The 16111-nt window shown below is 40.3% G+C and overlaps 1 protein-coding gene across 3 annotated transcripts; it reads left to right on the top strand.

Annotated features, from left to right (window-relative positions):
• Positions 1 to 207: 207 nt before the first annotated feature.
• LOC116330004 (nephronectin) lies at positions 208 to 10582 on the top strand. Of its 3 annotated transcripts, none has more exons than XM_039614064.1 (7): positions 208 to 291; positions 3361 to 3470; positions 5249 to 5341; positions 5473 to 5595; positions 6042 to 6161; positions 9548 to 9676; positions 10255 to 10582. In XM_039614064.1, the coding sequence occupies exons 1-7, from the start codon at positions 230 to 232 to the stop codon at positions 10461 to 10463; spliced, it is 846 nt and encodes a 281-aa protein (XP_039469998.1). In that variant the 5' UTR covers positions 208 to 229; the 3' UTR covers positions 10464 to 10582. The 3 variants fall into 3 exon arrangements, with proteins under 3 accessions (XP_039469998.1, XP_031608019.2, XP_039469999.1); XM_031752159.2 differs by lacking the exon at positions 208 to 291 and adding an exon at positions 527 to 703; XM_039614065.1 differs by lacking the exon at positions 208 to 291 and adding an exon at positions 593 to 710.
• The last annotated feature ends 5529 nt before the right edge of the window (positions 10583 to 16111 follow it).

Raw genomic sequence — 16111 nt, 5'->3', positions numbered from 1 at the left:
TACAGCTGCCTCAGACCAATCAGCAGCGTGTGTGGCATGTGCTCTGTGAATGTGTATGCACTTTAAGTGCTTTGTTCTGTAAGACTGGAAAGAGCTACTGTATTAAAGTTTGGCCTATTTAAAGCCCAAATCTTTCTTCAGGGTCTCAGTGGGACATTTTCAGTGGGTTATAAGTGTGGACTGCAGATGGGCACTCAAACACTTTGACTTTGGAGGCACTGTTAGAACAATGACAGCAGCACAAACTACATCTGCTCTTGAAGGCAGTGTGATATGGACTGGAACAAGGCAGTAAGTGGCCCCAGACCAGAGATCTGACTTCTTTGCAATCTCACACCTCAGTCCCTCTTTTATTTCCCTCTTTCGTCCAGGCGCCTCTCTTTGTGTCCCACTCTATAGTTTGCATCTCTTACACAGGTGAGCTGTCACACCTCTTGCTCTCAGCACCTTACAATTACCCCCTCCACTCTTCAACACTCACACATACAGCTAAATGCCCCTTGGCATGCAAGATAGAAGATAACGCTGCTTTCGAGCACACAGACACTGAAAAACAAGAAGACTTCCGAGGATAGCAGAAGCTAATATGTAGTTCAGAGGTAAAATAGAAACTGTGGTGGAAGAAAATGACCGAACTAAGTCAGCAAGTCTTTGTGGTGATGGCACATTTTGTTTTCTTTTCTCTGGCTGATCATCAGGATGGGTAAGAGGTTTGTGAAAGTATTTCTAGTTGAAGGAAATTTGAATTTGTTAAACTTTCTTAAAAAAGCATGTAGATTTTTTTTCAGTTTTCCCTAAAGCTGGTAAAAGTGAACGTAATACCATAAGAATATTGCAAATGCCTTTTTAAAAAAGTAATGGTTGTGACTCTTTCTTCATGTACAGTGTGAACATCTTAAATTAATCCAGTTGCTTTGTGTTAGATCGTTTAATAGCCTGTTAACGTGGAGATTTAAGAGCAGCTACAAATGCTGCTTACGTGGTGATCCTGCAGGCAATTGAGTTTTAATACACGTTTTCCGATGAAAGCAAATAATAAGGGAGAAATTGTGATTGTATAGAATAGAAAGACTTCTTTTGTTAAAGACTAGGAATGAGGAAAGTGTTTCATAAGTAGTTACAGTGTACAGATGCTTTAAATGGGCAGCAGTATGCTTGAAAGATCCAATAAAAAATAAGCAGATGGGCATGGTTGAAGTAATGTGAAATCAAAGATGTAGAAAAAACAAAGCCACGTGGTTAAAAAGAATTAAGCTTTTTTTGCTAATAGTATGAGTGTATATGAAACTGTAGAAAGGTCTGACAAAAGTTATAAGAGATTTGAAGTGTGGGGGATTCATATACAGAGGAGCAGAAAAATCCAAATCCAAGTAAAAGATATCATGAAGATTTTGAGACAACATGGAATTTTCATATCTAAATTTCGTTTTGAGTGAGTGAAGAAGTTGTTAAAGTGGAAGCTAAACTAACCTTTAGTTAATGCTGAATATTCTGCTGTTATGGCAACCTATTTGTTCACCATTTTGAATGCTAACCTAGCTAGCAACCTACCTACCTACCTAGCCCTTATTTAAAACTGACCTTCTACAAAGTGTTACTGCTCAGCAGACTTCTTGGTGACACCTCCAGGAAGTAATTCTGGGTTAATGAGATGATTCTAAATCTGTTTAAAGGTATGGAGGTTTTGCAAACACGTGTCCGTTAACCATGTGATGCTAACTGCTCCGCCAGTTTGAACGTCTGTCAATTATCATGATATGTACAGTCAAATGATTAAGAATATGCTGACTTCTTTACAAACACTTGCAAACTACTCTCTGAGGATACTAAAACTGTTAGACCTTTGACCTTCAAAATAAAAGTTGCACTATTTGAAACATTGTAGCACTAAGGCACAACTTTTACTTTGAAGGTGAGCATTCTCCCATTTCCAGTTTCCATTGCACTTTTTCAAGTTTTACTCAAACTTGGTTAGTAGAGAAATTAGAGTAGGTGTTAAGTAGATAGTAAGTGCATCTAATTAATCTAATTAAGAATCTTATTAAGAATCTTGGTGATTTTAGCCCCAAAGTAAGAGGGTTTTTTTAACCCTTAAGGTTATATTTCTGGTCAAGTGCAAAGTAATTAATTTTTTTAGTTTAATTTCCGTTTTAGTTATAGCGCCAAATCACAGTTTCCTTGAGGCACTTTATACTGTAAGGTAAAGACCCTAAAATAATGTAGAGAAAACAAGGGAACCCCCAACAATCAGGTGACCCCATATGAGCAAGCACTTTGGTGACAGTGGGAAGAAAAACCTCCCTTTTAACAGGAAGAAATCTCCAGCAGAATAAGGCTCAGGGCGTGACCAGTTGGGAGTGAAAGGAGGAAGATGGGACGAAAGATACACTGTGAAGGAGAGCCACAGATTAATAATAACTAATGATTAAGTGAGTCAAAAAGGTGAGTGAAGAAGAAAAAAGTAACAAAACAATGAAAATGTTTCTTGCTCTTTGCACTAAAACACTTGAATAAATAAAACGCTAATTCATGCTACTGTAACTCAAAACAGCAGTAAGCACACTTATACTGCATCCTTAGTACTATTATACACCACACAGGTCCTGTAGGTGTAATATGTAGAGGGACAACTCAAATGATGCCTAAATTAATCAAATTATTAATTTAGCAGATGAACCGAGAATATTATCTTGCTTTTGTTTTGGCTTTGTGTTGTTCGCTGCATATGCACTCTGAGACGTGCTCTGCAGTACCGTCAGTGAAGTGAACACTGGGAAACATCTGTATTAAGACTGAACGTCGACTCCATTTCCAGCTTTCTGTGATTTATGTTCAGCCCTGCTTGTGATCTGATCTCAGAACTAATCTGGAATTTCTTTCTTTCTGTTACTTCCCTTCTTCCGTCTTCTCTTTTTCTTCTTGTCTCTGGGTGTTTATGAAACAGATTTCCCAACAGCATTACTATTTTTATTGTTTGCAAAAGTGAAGACATTTTCAGCTTAAGCAGTTACTTCTTTGTCCTTGTATGTCCTATCTGAGAAAGAGTCGATCTCATGTCCAAAATCACACCCTATTTATTATACAGTGCATCATTTTTACCTTACACTGATTTCAGCATAAGTAGGATAATCTATCTTACTTCATCTCTTTCACATTTAAATATCGTTCTTTGTGTGTGGTTTGTCTAATATTATTGTCTCTGTTTCACAACTGCTTCTGGGAAAACCATCAAAGGGCAAATAGCTGTAAAACTTTATTGGTGATTAATTGCACTGCCTACCTCCCAGGCATAAGAGGGGCTTTGTGCTAAAGCCCTGGAGGTCTGGTGATGATTAATAATCAGATAACCTCTTGTCCCAGCCTCCACAGGCCAGTGGAGGATGAACCGGAGCAAAGTCGGGGTCTCTGCAGCTATGGTCAGACGACTTCCTGTTGTTTTGGATGGAAGAATGTTAACAGCATTTGTGAGCGTAAGTTGTTCTGCAGTTCAGTAATACAACATCTCCTGAGGTCCCTTATGAGCTCAGGAGAGAAAGAAATGTGAGATATTATGACACATACTTTATAATAAGCTGTAACAACCTGAAAGACAGCATTGCTCTTGAGACATTTTTCTGATATTAATTAAATGTGTATATTTCGTATATTTACATTTAAAGCTGCATCCTTGGTTTTATGAGGTGCTTTAGTTTCTTTCAGCACATAGTTTATGGCTCTATTAGTCTAGTCTTATTAGCTCTGTTTCAAGATACAGGAAAAAATAAATAACTGAAAACAGTAGGTAGACATATAGATTAGGTGATTAACAGTTAGGTCCAGTAAGTTTTGGATCATTATTCATTTGCACTTTGAACCGCAGCCTGGTCAGCTTTGCAGCATTTGGTTAAATCTAAGTAGAGAATGTGACTCTGTACACCTTGCAATTCGTTTTGATAATTTTATCAGCAGTCACATCACCAATAAACACTAGTGACTCGCCTCCACTGGCAGTCATACATGCCTATGCTGATGATGATGCGATGTGCTTTGGCATGATGGAGTTTCTCTCTTCGTGTCATTCTGGTACAAGTTAATCTTGAAGTGTAGAGATTTTTTTCCCCCAGAACTTTGCAGTCTCTTTTAGACGTTTCCTGGGAAACTCGAATCTGGCCTTATTGTTTTAGAGTGTAACCAGTGGTTTGCACCTTGTTGTGTATTTACATTGATGAAGGCACCTTTTGATTGAAGAACTCCTTGATAGCATTCTTGACTTGGTTAGATGTCGTGACGTTGTTTTACTTAACCATGGAAATAACTCTGCAATCAATCGCATTCGTGTTCCTCTTTGATGTTTCAGGCCTTTTGTTGTTGCTGAGCTGGTCAGTGCTTTCATTGTTTGTAAAAATGCACCAGATTATTGATTGTGCCACTTTAATAGGTTGATTGTGGTTTTTCAACATAATCATGACCTACCTCTCTTGTACTGACATGTCTTTTGAGCTCATATTGACATTTCCACTTGGAAGCAGCCAAAGATGTTTTATCTGCTTAATTTGTAATTAAATAATGAGGTCACCTGGCCATGAAACTTTTTGTCAGTCAGTTGTCTTAACACTTCTGAGCCTCCAAAAATGGCGGACTGTGCATACAAATGTCTGTAATTCCTAAATAGTTAATGCAGTGTGTTTGTGAAATCCCTTAAAGTCGCCACTTCAACCACATCTTGACTGTTTGATTTAAAATTGTCTGTGCTGAGCCTAAGTATAAGTATAGTTACTACATAAAAGAAGAATGTAGCCACTGTGACATTACCCTTTGTTTTCCAGACTACTGTTTGACGATATTTGTATGAGAACTAACTTTATTAACTGGACTAATATATAAACAAATAATGATAGAATTGTATTATTTCTTCTTAAGTTGTCTCTTAGTACAGTTAACCACAGTATAAACCATATTATGTCAGATAATTGCATCAAAAATGACCCAGAAGGCACTGCCATGAGACAAAGGTTCATTCAGTGAGTGTAACCAGCTGAGCTGGAGGTCCTCACCCGTAGACACCTGTTTAAACACCTGTTTTAGCACACATTATTGTCATCAGGTTTAATCATTAATGCAGTTTAAACTATTCAGTTATATAAATATTTAGCTTGCTAACATGGCTCACATTAAGTTTTTCTCCATTATCCTGTGCACGCTTTACATGCTGCTTTATGTAGCTCATACCAGTGTGCAGAAGTTGCATTGTGTCTGTTGTTGTCCGCAGCGGTGTGCAGGAGGTCCTGCATAAATGGAAAATGTGTGGGACCGGACAAGTGTTCATGCTCCACAGGATATAAAGGACCACAGTGCAATGGAGGTGGAGTATCATTTAGAAAATTGTTGTCTGTCTTATGTTTTTGATTTCTTAACCATTACCTGCGTCATTCTGCATCATTTACCGCAAGGATTTCTATCTACCGCTTGAATAATGTTTCATATTGATTCCAGATGTGAATGAGTGCGGTTTGCCGGAGAGGCCGTGTTCCCAGCGCTGCATGAATACGCACGGTAGCTATCGCTGTTACTGTGAACCTGGACACACACTCAGTGCAGATGGATACACCTGCACCAGTGAGTAATTTCCTGTGGAGGGGAATGCTTAAAATCCACATTAAGAAAAGCCTTCGTGCTGGCAGATTATATTTCTCTCCGATCAGTTTTCTACAAAAAGCTTTCCACCGTCTTCATACCATAATAGGAGGTTAAAGTGTCTGAGGACTCAGCTTACACATCCTTTTAGCCTCGTATAAATGTTTATGGCTGAAATTTACAGTTTATATTATGGAAAGTGATATCATAACAAACCTTGGCAGTGACAGGGTCAAGAGCAAAGAGCATAAATTAGTGATTCATGTAAGATTTTAGTTTTTAAGGAGCATTCAGTTATCGTTTCTGTTTACAGCTTCATTACTGGTCTGAGTGTTGCAGAGCATGCGCTCGTGTACTGTGTGGTGGCATGACGGTGTGTGTGACCCTCTGACCGATCCTCAGCCAGTGTTTCCCTGTCTGTCTTCCAGGAGAGGCCGCATGTTCCTCCCTGCACTGCCAGTTTGGTTGCCAGATGGAGAGAGGGGGAGCGCCGCGCTGTCTGTGTCCCCCCGGCCTCCACCTGGCTGCTGACAACAAGACCTGTGAAGGTAGTGCCTCCTTAGAAACACCCTCAGTATGTCACCCTGTTTAGATTCTAACTTTTCACAGTTTTTATTCACCTGATAATCAGACCGGTAACTGTTCAAATCTGTTTTTTGTCTTTTTTTTAATTTACCCATGCAGTAAATATCATCAACAGGTCTTTACAGAATGTGTTTTATAATCACACCACTACTCTAGAAAAATACGTTTGAATCATTAACAATTATAGACCTACTTCTAATCATTCTTTCCTCAGCAAAATATCTGAACATTTTCGCTTTTTCGCCTTTGATATTGTTGATCATGACATTTTAATTTAATTTTAATTTAAGGCTTAGGTTTGGTTTAGGTCAGGTTCTTGATAATCCTACTTAAAGAATAGAAGTTGTTTTTTTTAGTTTAGTAACTAATTTTAGATCTGCACATATAAAAGTTTAATCAGGTGTTCCTCAAGGGTCTGTTCTTGGTCCATTACTCTTTAAGCTTTACCTTTGACCTCTACATGCTCCCACCTGGTACTTTTGTAAAGAATCACATATTCTATCATTCTTATGCAGATGATACACAAATGCACGTATCGTTTTCCTCTGGTGATCTAACCAGTTTTCAAAAATTAATAAGCTGCACTGATGACATTAACAGCTGGATGTCTGATTAGATGATTAGAACTGAACAGAGATGAGACAGAAATATTTGTTGTTGGTCTAAAAAGTCAGAGACAGAACATTTGTTCATATTTATCCCCTATTTCTCTGAAACACAGCAAGTCAGGAACCTTAGCATCATTTTGGACATGGAAATTTGAACATTATTGAAGTCACACCATCTCAGTTTAGATAATCATATGAATAAGGTCACCAGGACTGCTTTTTATCACTTAAAAATATGTCAAAAATGAGAAAATTCTCATTTCAAACTGAGAAATTGGTCCATGCATTCATATTAAGCAGGTTTTTGCAAGATCCTCCAAATTATCAGTAAGTTGACTTCAGCTTGTTCAGAACACAGCAGCCTTTACAGGTACATGCAAATTTGAACATATTATGTCTGCTCACTTTGTGGGCTCCAAGTTCAAAACAGTTTTACCTTTAAAATCCTTCTATTAGTTCATAAAACACTCAATGGTTTGTGCAAATCTTTCAACTATTCCCAGAATTAGATCTTCGTGAGCAGAGGTGCTCTCAGTTACTGTGGTCCTGTGTTTTTTCTGCCTGCTGACTTCAGGTTAATTACAACTGTGTCTATATGCAAACCCTGAAAACCTTTTTATTCTCACAGGCCTATACTTAGTTACTGTGTGTGTGTGTGTGTGTGTGTGTGTGTGTAACGTTAAATTGTATTTTATTTCTTTATTTTGTTGTTTTTATTGCCTTTAACCCACAAAGGTTTAATGTTTTATTGTTTATGTTGAGCACATTGAGTTTATGTGTAATTTAATGTGCTATATAAATAAAATTGCCGTTGCTGTTGCTGTTAGTTGTCAATGTGACATTATTCTCATATATAGGAGACAGTGGTTTTTTATTTTCCAACTGATTTCTGTCTAAAGAGCTAAAGAGCTTTGATTTATAATCATCAACTTACTATCAGGTCTGAATAAATGCTTAATTAGAACATTGTCTCATAGATGAATCTATTAGGAAATGTTTGCTCAAAGCTTAAAAATAAAAATAAAGCCTCCACACTCAGTTGAATGTGATGAAAGCATGCACATTATGTCAACTACCTGCAACTAAGTTACCAGAGATCCACTGATCCAGTGGTAAAAAATGGCCTTTAATGACCTAAAATGAAGGCTGGAGTCCCTCTCGACTCCTGTCCTGTAATGAAGCATCCCAGCTGTTAAGGGGCATTCACACACTCTTTGAGATCCCTTTGTGGGAACTAGTCAACATCAAAGGTAGTGGGAAGTCACCAAAATACTGCTCTATTTAAATGACACTGGGATAAATGACAAATAATAATTAAAAAGTCTAAAATCTGCAGGTGTTCCTCCTCTTCCTCAAAGTAAGTATACTACATAGGAAAGAACATATTTGGTTGCCAGCTTATTAAGTACAGAGACATTTAAAATATTTCAAATATAACACAAAAATAACCCTTTATCGCTCACAGAGTTGGTGATAAATATTAGAAATTCCTTTCAATACCTCTCAACTAATTTTCCGAAATTTTAAAAATAAGATGCTCTATTTTTTCAGTAGGATCGTCTATGCATTATTGCAGCCCTCAGTAAAGATAATGTACAAGTTCAGCAAAAACTGCAGTTCCTTTAGTGGCCACTTGAGGCTGGCTCCAGAAATGAGTTAATCTCTATAAACTCCCATGACTCCCTAACTTTTCAACACTGAAAAGCATATTTACAGCCTGGTAGAAGGGGGGAAACTGTTTTGGTAGTTTCCCCCCTTCTTTTTATAACTCATCTACCTCGATAATTGAGTTAGGGGTGTCGTCGTGTTGACTGATAGGTATCCCATCTAGAGTCTGCAAGGCACTCTACCCTTGCATCCATATAAGGTATCTTCTCCAAAATACCAAACACTAATGATGAAGCTTGGAAACTGGTAATCTAAAACCAAATTTGTGATGTAATGATGGCGATGTCCATGTTTTATTCAATCTATACCCTGCTTAGTGTGTCATAAACAGGTCGGCTTTAAAATCTAGTTCAGCTGCATAGATCTATGGTCTTGGTTCATAGACTTTGAGAGTGATTTAGTGATAGTGATTTGCAGGTATAGTCGGAGAAGCCGGTGTGATATTTTAAATATATGTTGATGTTTTTTCACACTCAGCATGCACAACTATATTTAAAATGTGATATTATTTCTGTCATAATCTGTGCCCATTCCTTCGTAAAATGTTAAAAATGCCATGTGAAGTGACCGCTGGCCTGCTGTGCCAAAAACCCATACACAGCTTCTTGTGTCCACACCTGAATATTTATGTGTTTGGGTCATTCCTTGTCTTTTAACAGCGCACCTTTCAAAGCAATGACGTGAGGTCCAGGTACTCATTTGTGTGTTTTAGAAGGTAATTGCTGTTTTGAGGGAAGACAAGAAAGCACCTTGTTCTGGAAAGACTGGGCCGTGTTTGTGTGCGCGCGTGTGTGTGTGTGTGTGTGTGGTCCAGGTGTGGACTCATGGTATGGTGGGGACTCTCACAATATGTGGTCATGTCTTCTTCATAGGGAAAAAATAAGGCGTCATCATGAAACTTTAAGGTGAACACAGGGTTTAGGCTTAGGGTGAGATTAGGTTAAGAGTTTAGGGTAAATCTCAAAGTCAGTGTAAGGTCCTCTGAAGTGATGTATACTGAGCTGTTGTGTCCCCCAAAATAACAAAAACTTCAGTGATGTGCAAGTCAAACATTTATTTGTGTTGTGTTCCAGATGTAAACGAGTGTCAGCAGGATGCGTGTCCACCACGGCGGACGTGCAAGAACACTTTTGGCAGCTTCGTTTGTGTGTGCAAAGACGGCTTTGTGATGGGGGCGCTGGAGGGCTCCGTTAAATGCCGAGGTAAAAAACAATGTTGTTGAGCAGACTGTCACGTGCGTGTGTGTGTGTGCGTGTTTTTTGGGGGGGGGGTTTTGGACTTGAATGGTTGGGCATGTTTGCATACTGAGAAAATGTGAAATACGGCGAGAGAGCAAAGATATAACATTTCCCACCAAAGTGAAGCCAGAAGTGATATGAATTTTTGAAAATCTCGTTCAAATTCGTTCCATGTCAGCCCCGTAAATGACTAAATGGATCACAGCACCATCCCCACATGTTCTCCTCATCTGCGTTAATTGGCAGAGGAGAGGGATCATGTGAAGATGTGCTTTGGCAGCAGAGAATCCAGAGACCATGTTTATTTGATGAGCACTCGTAGCTCACCCACTCAGCTGTGGGCTCACCCGCAAGCTGTTTTTTTTGTTTTCATCTGTGTGATGAACACTGCAAAATTATCTATTGGGCAGGTTTCAAGGAGTCAGTCCCAAAACCCTTTCGCTCTCTTCCCGCTGATCGATAAAACAACTATAAAGCAGGTTTAGCATACCCGCATGCTGTAAGGTCATCAAACTATTATTTCCTTCTCTTCTTCTCCAAAGATGAGGATGAATGTTTAACCGGGGCTCACCGGTGCAGCCGCCATGCTCGTTGCTTCAACACCGATGGTTCCTACACCTGTCTGTGTTTGGAGGGATTCTTCGGCAACGGACGCACCTGCCAGCCCAGGAGAGCCCCGCAGTCCAAGGCTCTCATGTACTTCAACTACAAACTCAGCAAAAGGACCAGACTCCTGCCACCTGCATCTTAGCTCAACTTCCTGCAAACTACATGGGTCAAATAAAAAAGGGCATGCAACATTAAGGAATGATTTAATAAGCAAAAACAACAACATCAACAAAATAAAACACACGCACAACTGTAAAAATAGGCGGGAACACTTTGAGCCGACTTGTTTGTTTTGTTAAGAATTTTCAGCTCAGCTGGAAACCTTTTTTTGCATTTTCATTTTTTTTTAATTCCCAGTCAGGCAAAAAAGTGAAATATTCACAGCACCATCGGCTGCCTGTTTAGTGTCAAGTAGACAAACCCTTCATTTAACAAGTGCACTGCAAAAGGACTGCAATGTGTATACTATAATAGTATGTTTGAGCCCAAATAACCAGCAGGAGGCTTTAGTGCCGTGACTTGTCTCAGAACCTCAGACACACACCCCTGTTTGTACAACACAGCAAAGCACAATCATTCATACATCGGGTCTGCATCGCTAGTAATTTATAGATTTTTCCCCCCTTTTAATGTAAATTTTCTCAAGAAATAAGGCAGTTTTGTGAGGCTTCAGATTTTGCTAATAAAAGGCTGACCTCTGGTGGATAGATAAGGGAAGATGCCGGATCTGTCCTACCTTCACTGTGAACTCTGAAGAATGCCGGTGAAACAAAATGCTACCAAAGGATGTGTACTTTGTAAGTCTACCATGTGATTATGGGTTAATGCGATGTTATTTTTTTTCTTAATTTCTAATTTTAAAAAAAAACCTGTCCAAACAGATGGTATATAAACGTGATGGACTCACTCTGGAAGCAGCTAAAGCACAGGCTGATGTTTTCCTACCTCACTGTTTATCTTCTGCCCCTCTCCCTCTGTTATGCCACAGGGAATGTTTTTCAGACCCACTAAGTCACACGCGGGGCAGACTACCACACAGCAAGAGAGCACAGACAGGTCAGACCAACCAAATACCAGGAATCCTTGTCTGTCAGCAGCTGTCTGGAAACCTCTTCCTGCTTTCAGAGAGCGCAAGAATGGAAATTGAAGTTTGCTTTTTGATGTTTTTCTCAGGTCAATTTCAAGTTTCCTTCCGAATGATTAAGATCATGACCCTGGGAGAGGGGGTGGGCGGGAGGATTGCAATAGTTGAGGATAATAACTGTAATGATAGGAGATGGTGGTAGAGGGCACTGTGTGTTGTGTCAGGGCCCTCGGTTGTAGTCCCCGAGGCTTTGATGCTCACGGGGAGTCGGGTTTGTAGTGAGAACAAGCAGCTGCTGCCTGCTGAAGGGCCCTGCCACTGACCCTATTCATCCCAACAGCAGGTGTCACGTCGAGTCCCCGCCTCACCCTCGCGTGCGCACATTCACACATGTGCATCCCCCGCGCACACGCGGACGCCCATGTGCAAAATCACAGAGCTTTGTGCGCATTTACGGACACACAGACTAGTGTGTGTGTGTGTGTGTGTGAGAGAGAGAGAGAGAGAGAGAGAGAGAGAGAGAGAGTGAGGGGGGACCTGGAACTACTTACAGAGAACAAAGAGGGAAATCAGGAAAAAATGCAGCCTCTTAGAATAAATCTCACCACAATGCTGAGAAAAATCCCCAACCTCACCCCCAGAAACGCAAGAAAAACCTGGTTTCTCTCTTTCAAAGCACTCAAAAGTGTCTTACAAAAGCAGAAATAGAAAACATTTTAGATAAAAGGATCCAGGCCCCTTTTACTGAAAAGGACCTCACACCAAGTTGTGTGTAATTCCTACCAGAAACTGGTTTATTTACCAAAAAAATAATAAGATTTAATGCCAAGGCACTTAGGCTACAAATAAAGGACAACAAGTAGTGGGTACACTGAAAGGGGGGGAGGCGATGGAGGGGAAGGGACGCCGGGGTGGAAATTTTCCTTTTTTCTTGTGCTTGTTATTTTCTGGTCCTCTGTTTACACGACACACAAGATTTCTCATGGAGGGGCAGCAAAAAAAAAAGAGGGGTGAGCCGCGCAGAATGACCTCGGTGAAATAAAAGGCAACAATAAACACGTCAGAGGAATTTGGACGTGTCTGCGGTGACACAAGCTCTCACAAAACGAGTCCGATTTCACGTACGACTCTGAGGAGCTGCTGCTTGCTGCCTGGCCTCGCCTTATATAACACAAAATCAACATTTTTGTCCCGAGAAAGTGAGCAATGATGCTGACAAGTGCACGGAGCCAATGACAATACATTAACGGAGATGCTAGGAACAACCGTGCCACCCAAGTTGCTGAAAGGCCTTTCAAACAGCACCACTGAAGTGTAAAACCACTAAAAACCCCTGTCCTTCCCCTTACTGTCCTTTTCACTTTCGCTTGGAACGGGCCAGTGTTTTCTTATTTATTTTTTTCCTCCACAGTTAAAACTCGCATTGTGTTCCGATTGGACCCATCTCCTCTGACACACACTCGCTGTGAGGAAGAACATAAGGTGGCGTTTCCATGAATGAATTAAAGAACGAAATGCTGACCAATCCCACTCGGGGGTAGAACGAGCCAAAAAGCTTGAACCCTTGGCGTAAAATTATAAATCTTGTTAGGAAGACTTTTTCTCGTTTCTTGCCTCTGCCTACAGAAATCCACCCCGGAGTGGAGAAAGTGTGACGGCTCGCTGCCTGTGGTAACCTCCCCGGGTTTCTTTCTTTCTTTCTCTTTATGAATTTGACTGAAATGAAATGAGCTGAATATATATTGAGAAAAACGAACGGCTCATTTGTTTCAGTCACATCACAGCAGCCTAACTAACCCATTTAGCCCAATTTTGACATGGTGATAATTAAAGCTTCCTGTTATCTTAAAGGCAGCAGTGTCCTCTCAGTCACTTTTAAATCACATTATGTGGAGTAAATACTCTCCACTGTGTGACCCCCAGAAGGGCTTTCTTGTCATTCCCATTCATACTAACACAGTCCTGATGAATGTTTTGCTATGTGGTGGGTAATGTGTGTGCGTTTGTGTGTGTGTGTGTGCATGTGAGGCTGAAGGAAAACCTGATGTGGAAATATCCCCAAGACCTCAAACGTCTTTAAAGTTAACTCCCAGGCACCCTTCATTCTGCACACACCCACACTTCCTCTTTTCTTTGAAATGGATGGAGCTGTAGTGTAACAGTGACCCTAATTCATGTTTCAAATCCACACGATGACTTTGAACTCAGTTTTTAAAAGAAAAAAAAAAAAGAGCTGCCCTTTTCCTCTCCTTTCTTCTGTCAGCTCCCATTCTCTCCACAGTGTATGTAGGAGAGCTGAAACGGCCACATCATAACATGAAAGCAGAGTCTCAACCTGACCGGAATTCACTGTGCCTAAATCATTCTTAATATGAGAGCCGAGCGGCCTTGTTCGGAGGATTATCCTCAGTAGAACAGGAAAGATTTCCAGCTAATCTATATTGGAATGCCCACTCTGGAGAAGGTGAGGGGAAGTGGCTGGGACCAGAGGTTTCTCTTGGAAGCCAACACACTGGGCAGCGAGTAGGGCCCAGCCGCTAAGGAAAGCAGTGTACTTCTGTTCAGCTGCAGCCTGCGTGTCCTCCAGCAGGAGGGAAGCGTTTGTTTTGTTCTGCTGCAGAAGTGATTCACTCTAATTAATCTAATTATCAACAATTCTGACCGTCGTTTAATTCTGTGTTATTCATCAAGCAAACATTGGCCGCTTCCAGCTGCTCATGTGGTATGATCCATTGCTCAACTCTGTTTTTGTATCATTGCGATGGCTCTGGGAAAAAAATGTGAGGCTTTGTTTTTATCATTTTATCACAGTTTGTTGACTATGCTAGCTGTGTTAGCTCTTGATAACAAATATGTACAGATTAATCAGTCACTAAAATAATACTTTATTTTGTTTCACATTTTCGTTTCAATGAAGGTGCTTTGGTTTTAAAAGGTGGACCTAGTCACCACAGTATTATCCATGTCATTCACTGGTTTGTGAACTAGCTTTGTCTTTAACTCTGTGGTCATCACCATCTTGCTTTTAAAGCCAGAAGTGACCATATTGTGTTTTAACAAATATTTTGGGGGCCTTTATAATGACGGGAAAAGTAGGGGAGCACACAGCAACAGGCTCAAACCTGGACTGTTGCAATAGCCTTGTGGCACAAAGGGTCACCAGTTCAACCTGTACCCGAGTTGGACGGCTATAGATCAGCTAATGCTAGCTAGCTTGGTTAGCAGATGTGGTTAGCAGATAACTATATGAGTGGATCGTGCAGACACCTGATAAAAAACTGGAGCATAGTCTTTTTAGACATGCTGTCAGAGCAATTAACTACACGACAAGCTATTTTTAATTGTCATATATTTAAATTAAAGATACCGCTAAAGCAGCAATTCCTAAAGTCAAGAGTGCTGCGGTCTGCTTAACAACCAGAAAATCCCAGTGGGGCCCACACAATTGTAAATTTTCACTCTAATAAAAATACAAAAGAAAGTGAAATATGTCCTTGATATTTTTATTCAAAAAGCATAAACAGCACAGGCTGTTGGCTGTAAATTTCTAACGCTACCTAATCATATGCAAAGTGTTAAGCCCAATGTGTGACCCACAGACCATTGTGACACAAACTTCAATACAAGAGTGGTAAATTTAAGTCAAAGTAAAGAGTAATACCTGCATAAGCTAACCACCTCTTGTTACCAGTTTTAATTCATTTCTTATATAAATAAATAGATGCATATAAATGTGTAACTGTAGAGTAATTTCAAACTCAATTTCTTCTATTACTGCAGCCCACCTGCAGTACCTTCGCAGCACACAAGGGGGCCCCGCCCACAGTTGGGAAATCACCGACCTAAAGGAAGTAACATCACAGTTGAGAAAATCCAGTTCTGCAATACGTTTTGATCCAGAACTAACGATATTCAATGCAAATATGGCTAATCCAAATATTTTATAATGTGGGTGTGTTCAAAAAAAGGGTGTCTTCTTTCTTTTATATACAGTCTATCTTTTAACACGGGGAACCAAAGGGATTAACTTGTTTTTGGAGCAAGGAATGAAGAATTTTTCATCACTATTTTGTTTTTTATAGCAGGCAAGTTTTACAAAACAGATACAAAACTGACAATAACAGGAGGGAAAAAAGTGAAAGAAAAGTAGGAAGGATGACAAGTCACAATCGCATTAGACAAGCTTGATCCAGTTCTGCAATACTCCTAATTTTTTAATCTTCTTTCAGGTTTTTGTTTACCTTTTATATCCCACATCTTCCAGGCATGCTTTACTCTCAACTACAAACTTGAAGCAAACTGGTAATATGCTGTGAGGGGGCAAAGACTGTGTAGATTTGGGGATGCCATATGAGTCTGAGAGAGCATTTTTCTGATTGCATGTGCCCTAAATGTATGTGTAGAAAGAAAGTTCTGGCAAGCGGAGGGATGGGCACAGTTTTAATTAGTGCTGTGCTGGAAGGCTGAACAGTGGAATCGTTGTGAGAAAGGCCACAACAGCTGCAGTGGCTGTTTGCTGGCTATTGAACCGAGCTCTCTCCCCCACCGTGCTATCCCCGTTTTCTCCCCCTTTTTTTCCCTCTTCTCCTGTGCTAGTTCAGGTGTCTGGGATAGCTAAGGAAGCTCTGTGTGGCATACACCCAGACTTGCCGAGCTGGCAGCGGCCACTCTGTTGAGAAATGCATGAGAGGGTAGCTGGCAAGCTC

This window comes from Oreochromis aureus, linkage group 6, assembly GCF_013358895.1.
Source record: "Oreochromis aureus strain Israel breed Guangdong linkage group 6, ZZ_aureus, whole genome shotgun sequence".
NCBI lineage: Eukaryota > Metazoa > Chordata > Actinopteri > Cichliformes > Cichlidae > Oreochromis > Oreochromis aureus.
This window is presented reverse-complemented; position numbering and strand designations above follow the sequence as displayed.

Excerpts from the sequence above, each read along its gene's own strand:
- LOC116330004 (XM_031752159.2), top strand. The coding sequence starts at position 627 with ATGACCGAACTAAGTCAGCAAGTCTTTGTGGTGATGGCACATTTTGTT. Across the intron at positions 5,596-6,041 it reads AGATGGATACACCTGCACCA|GAGAGGCCGCATGTTCCTCC; the intron begins GTGAGTAATTTC and ends TCTGTCTTCCAG. Across the intron at positions 9,677-10,254 it reads GGGCTCCGTTAAATGCCGAG|ATGAGGATGAATGTTTAACC; the intron begins GTAAAAAACAAT and ends TCTTCTCCAAAG.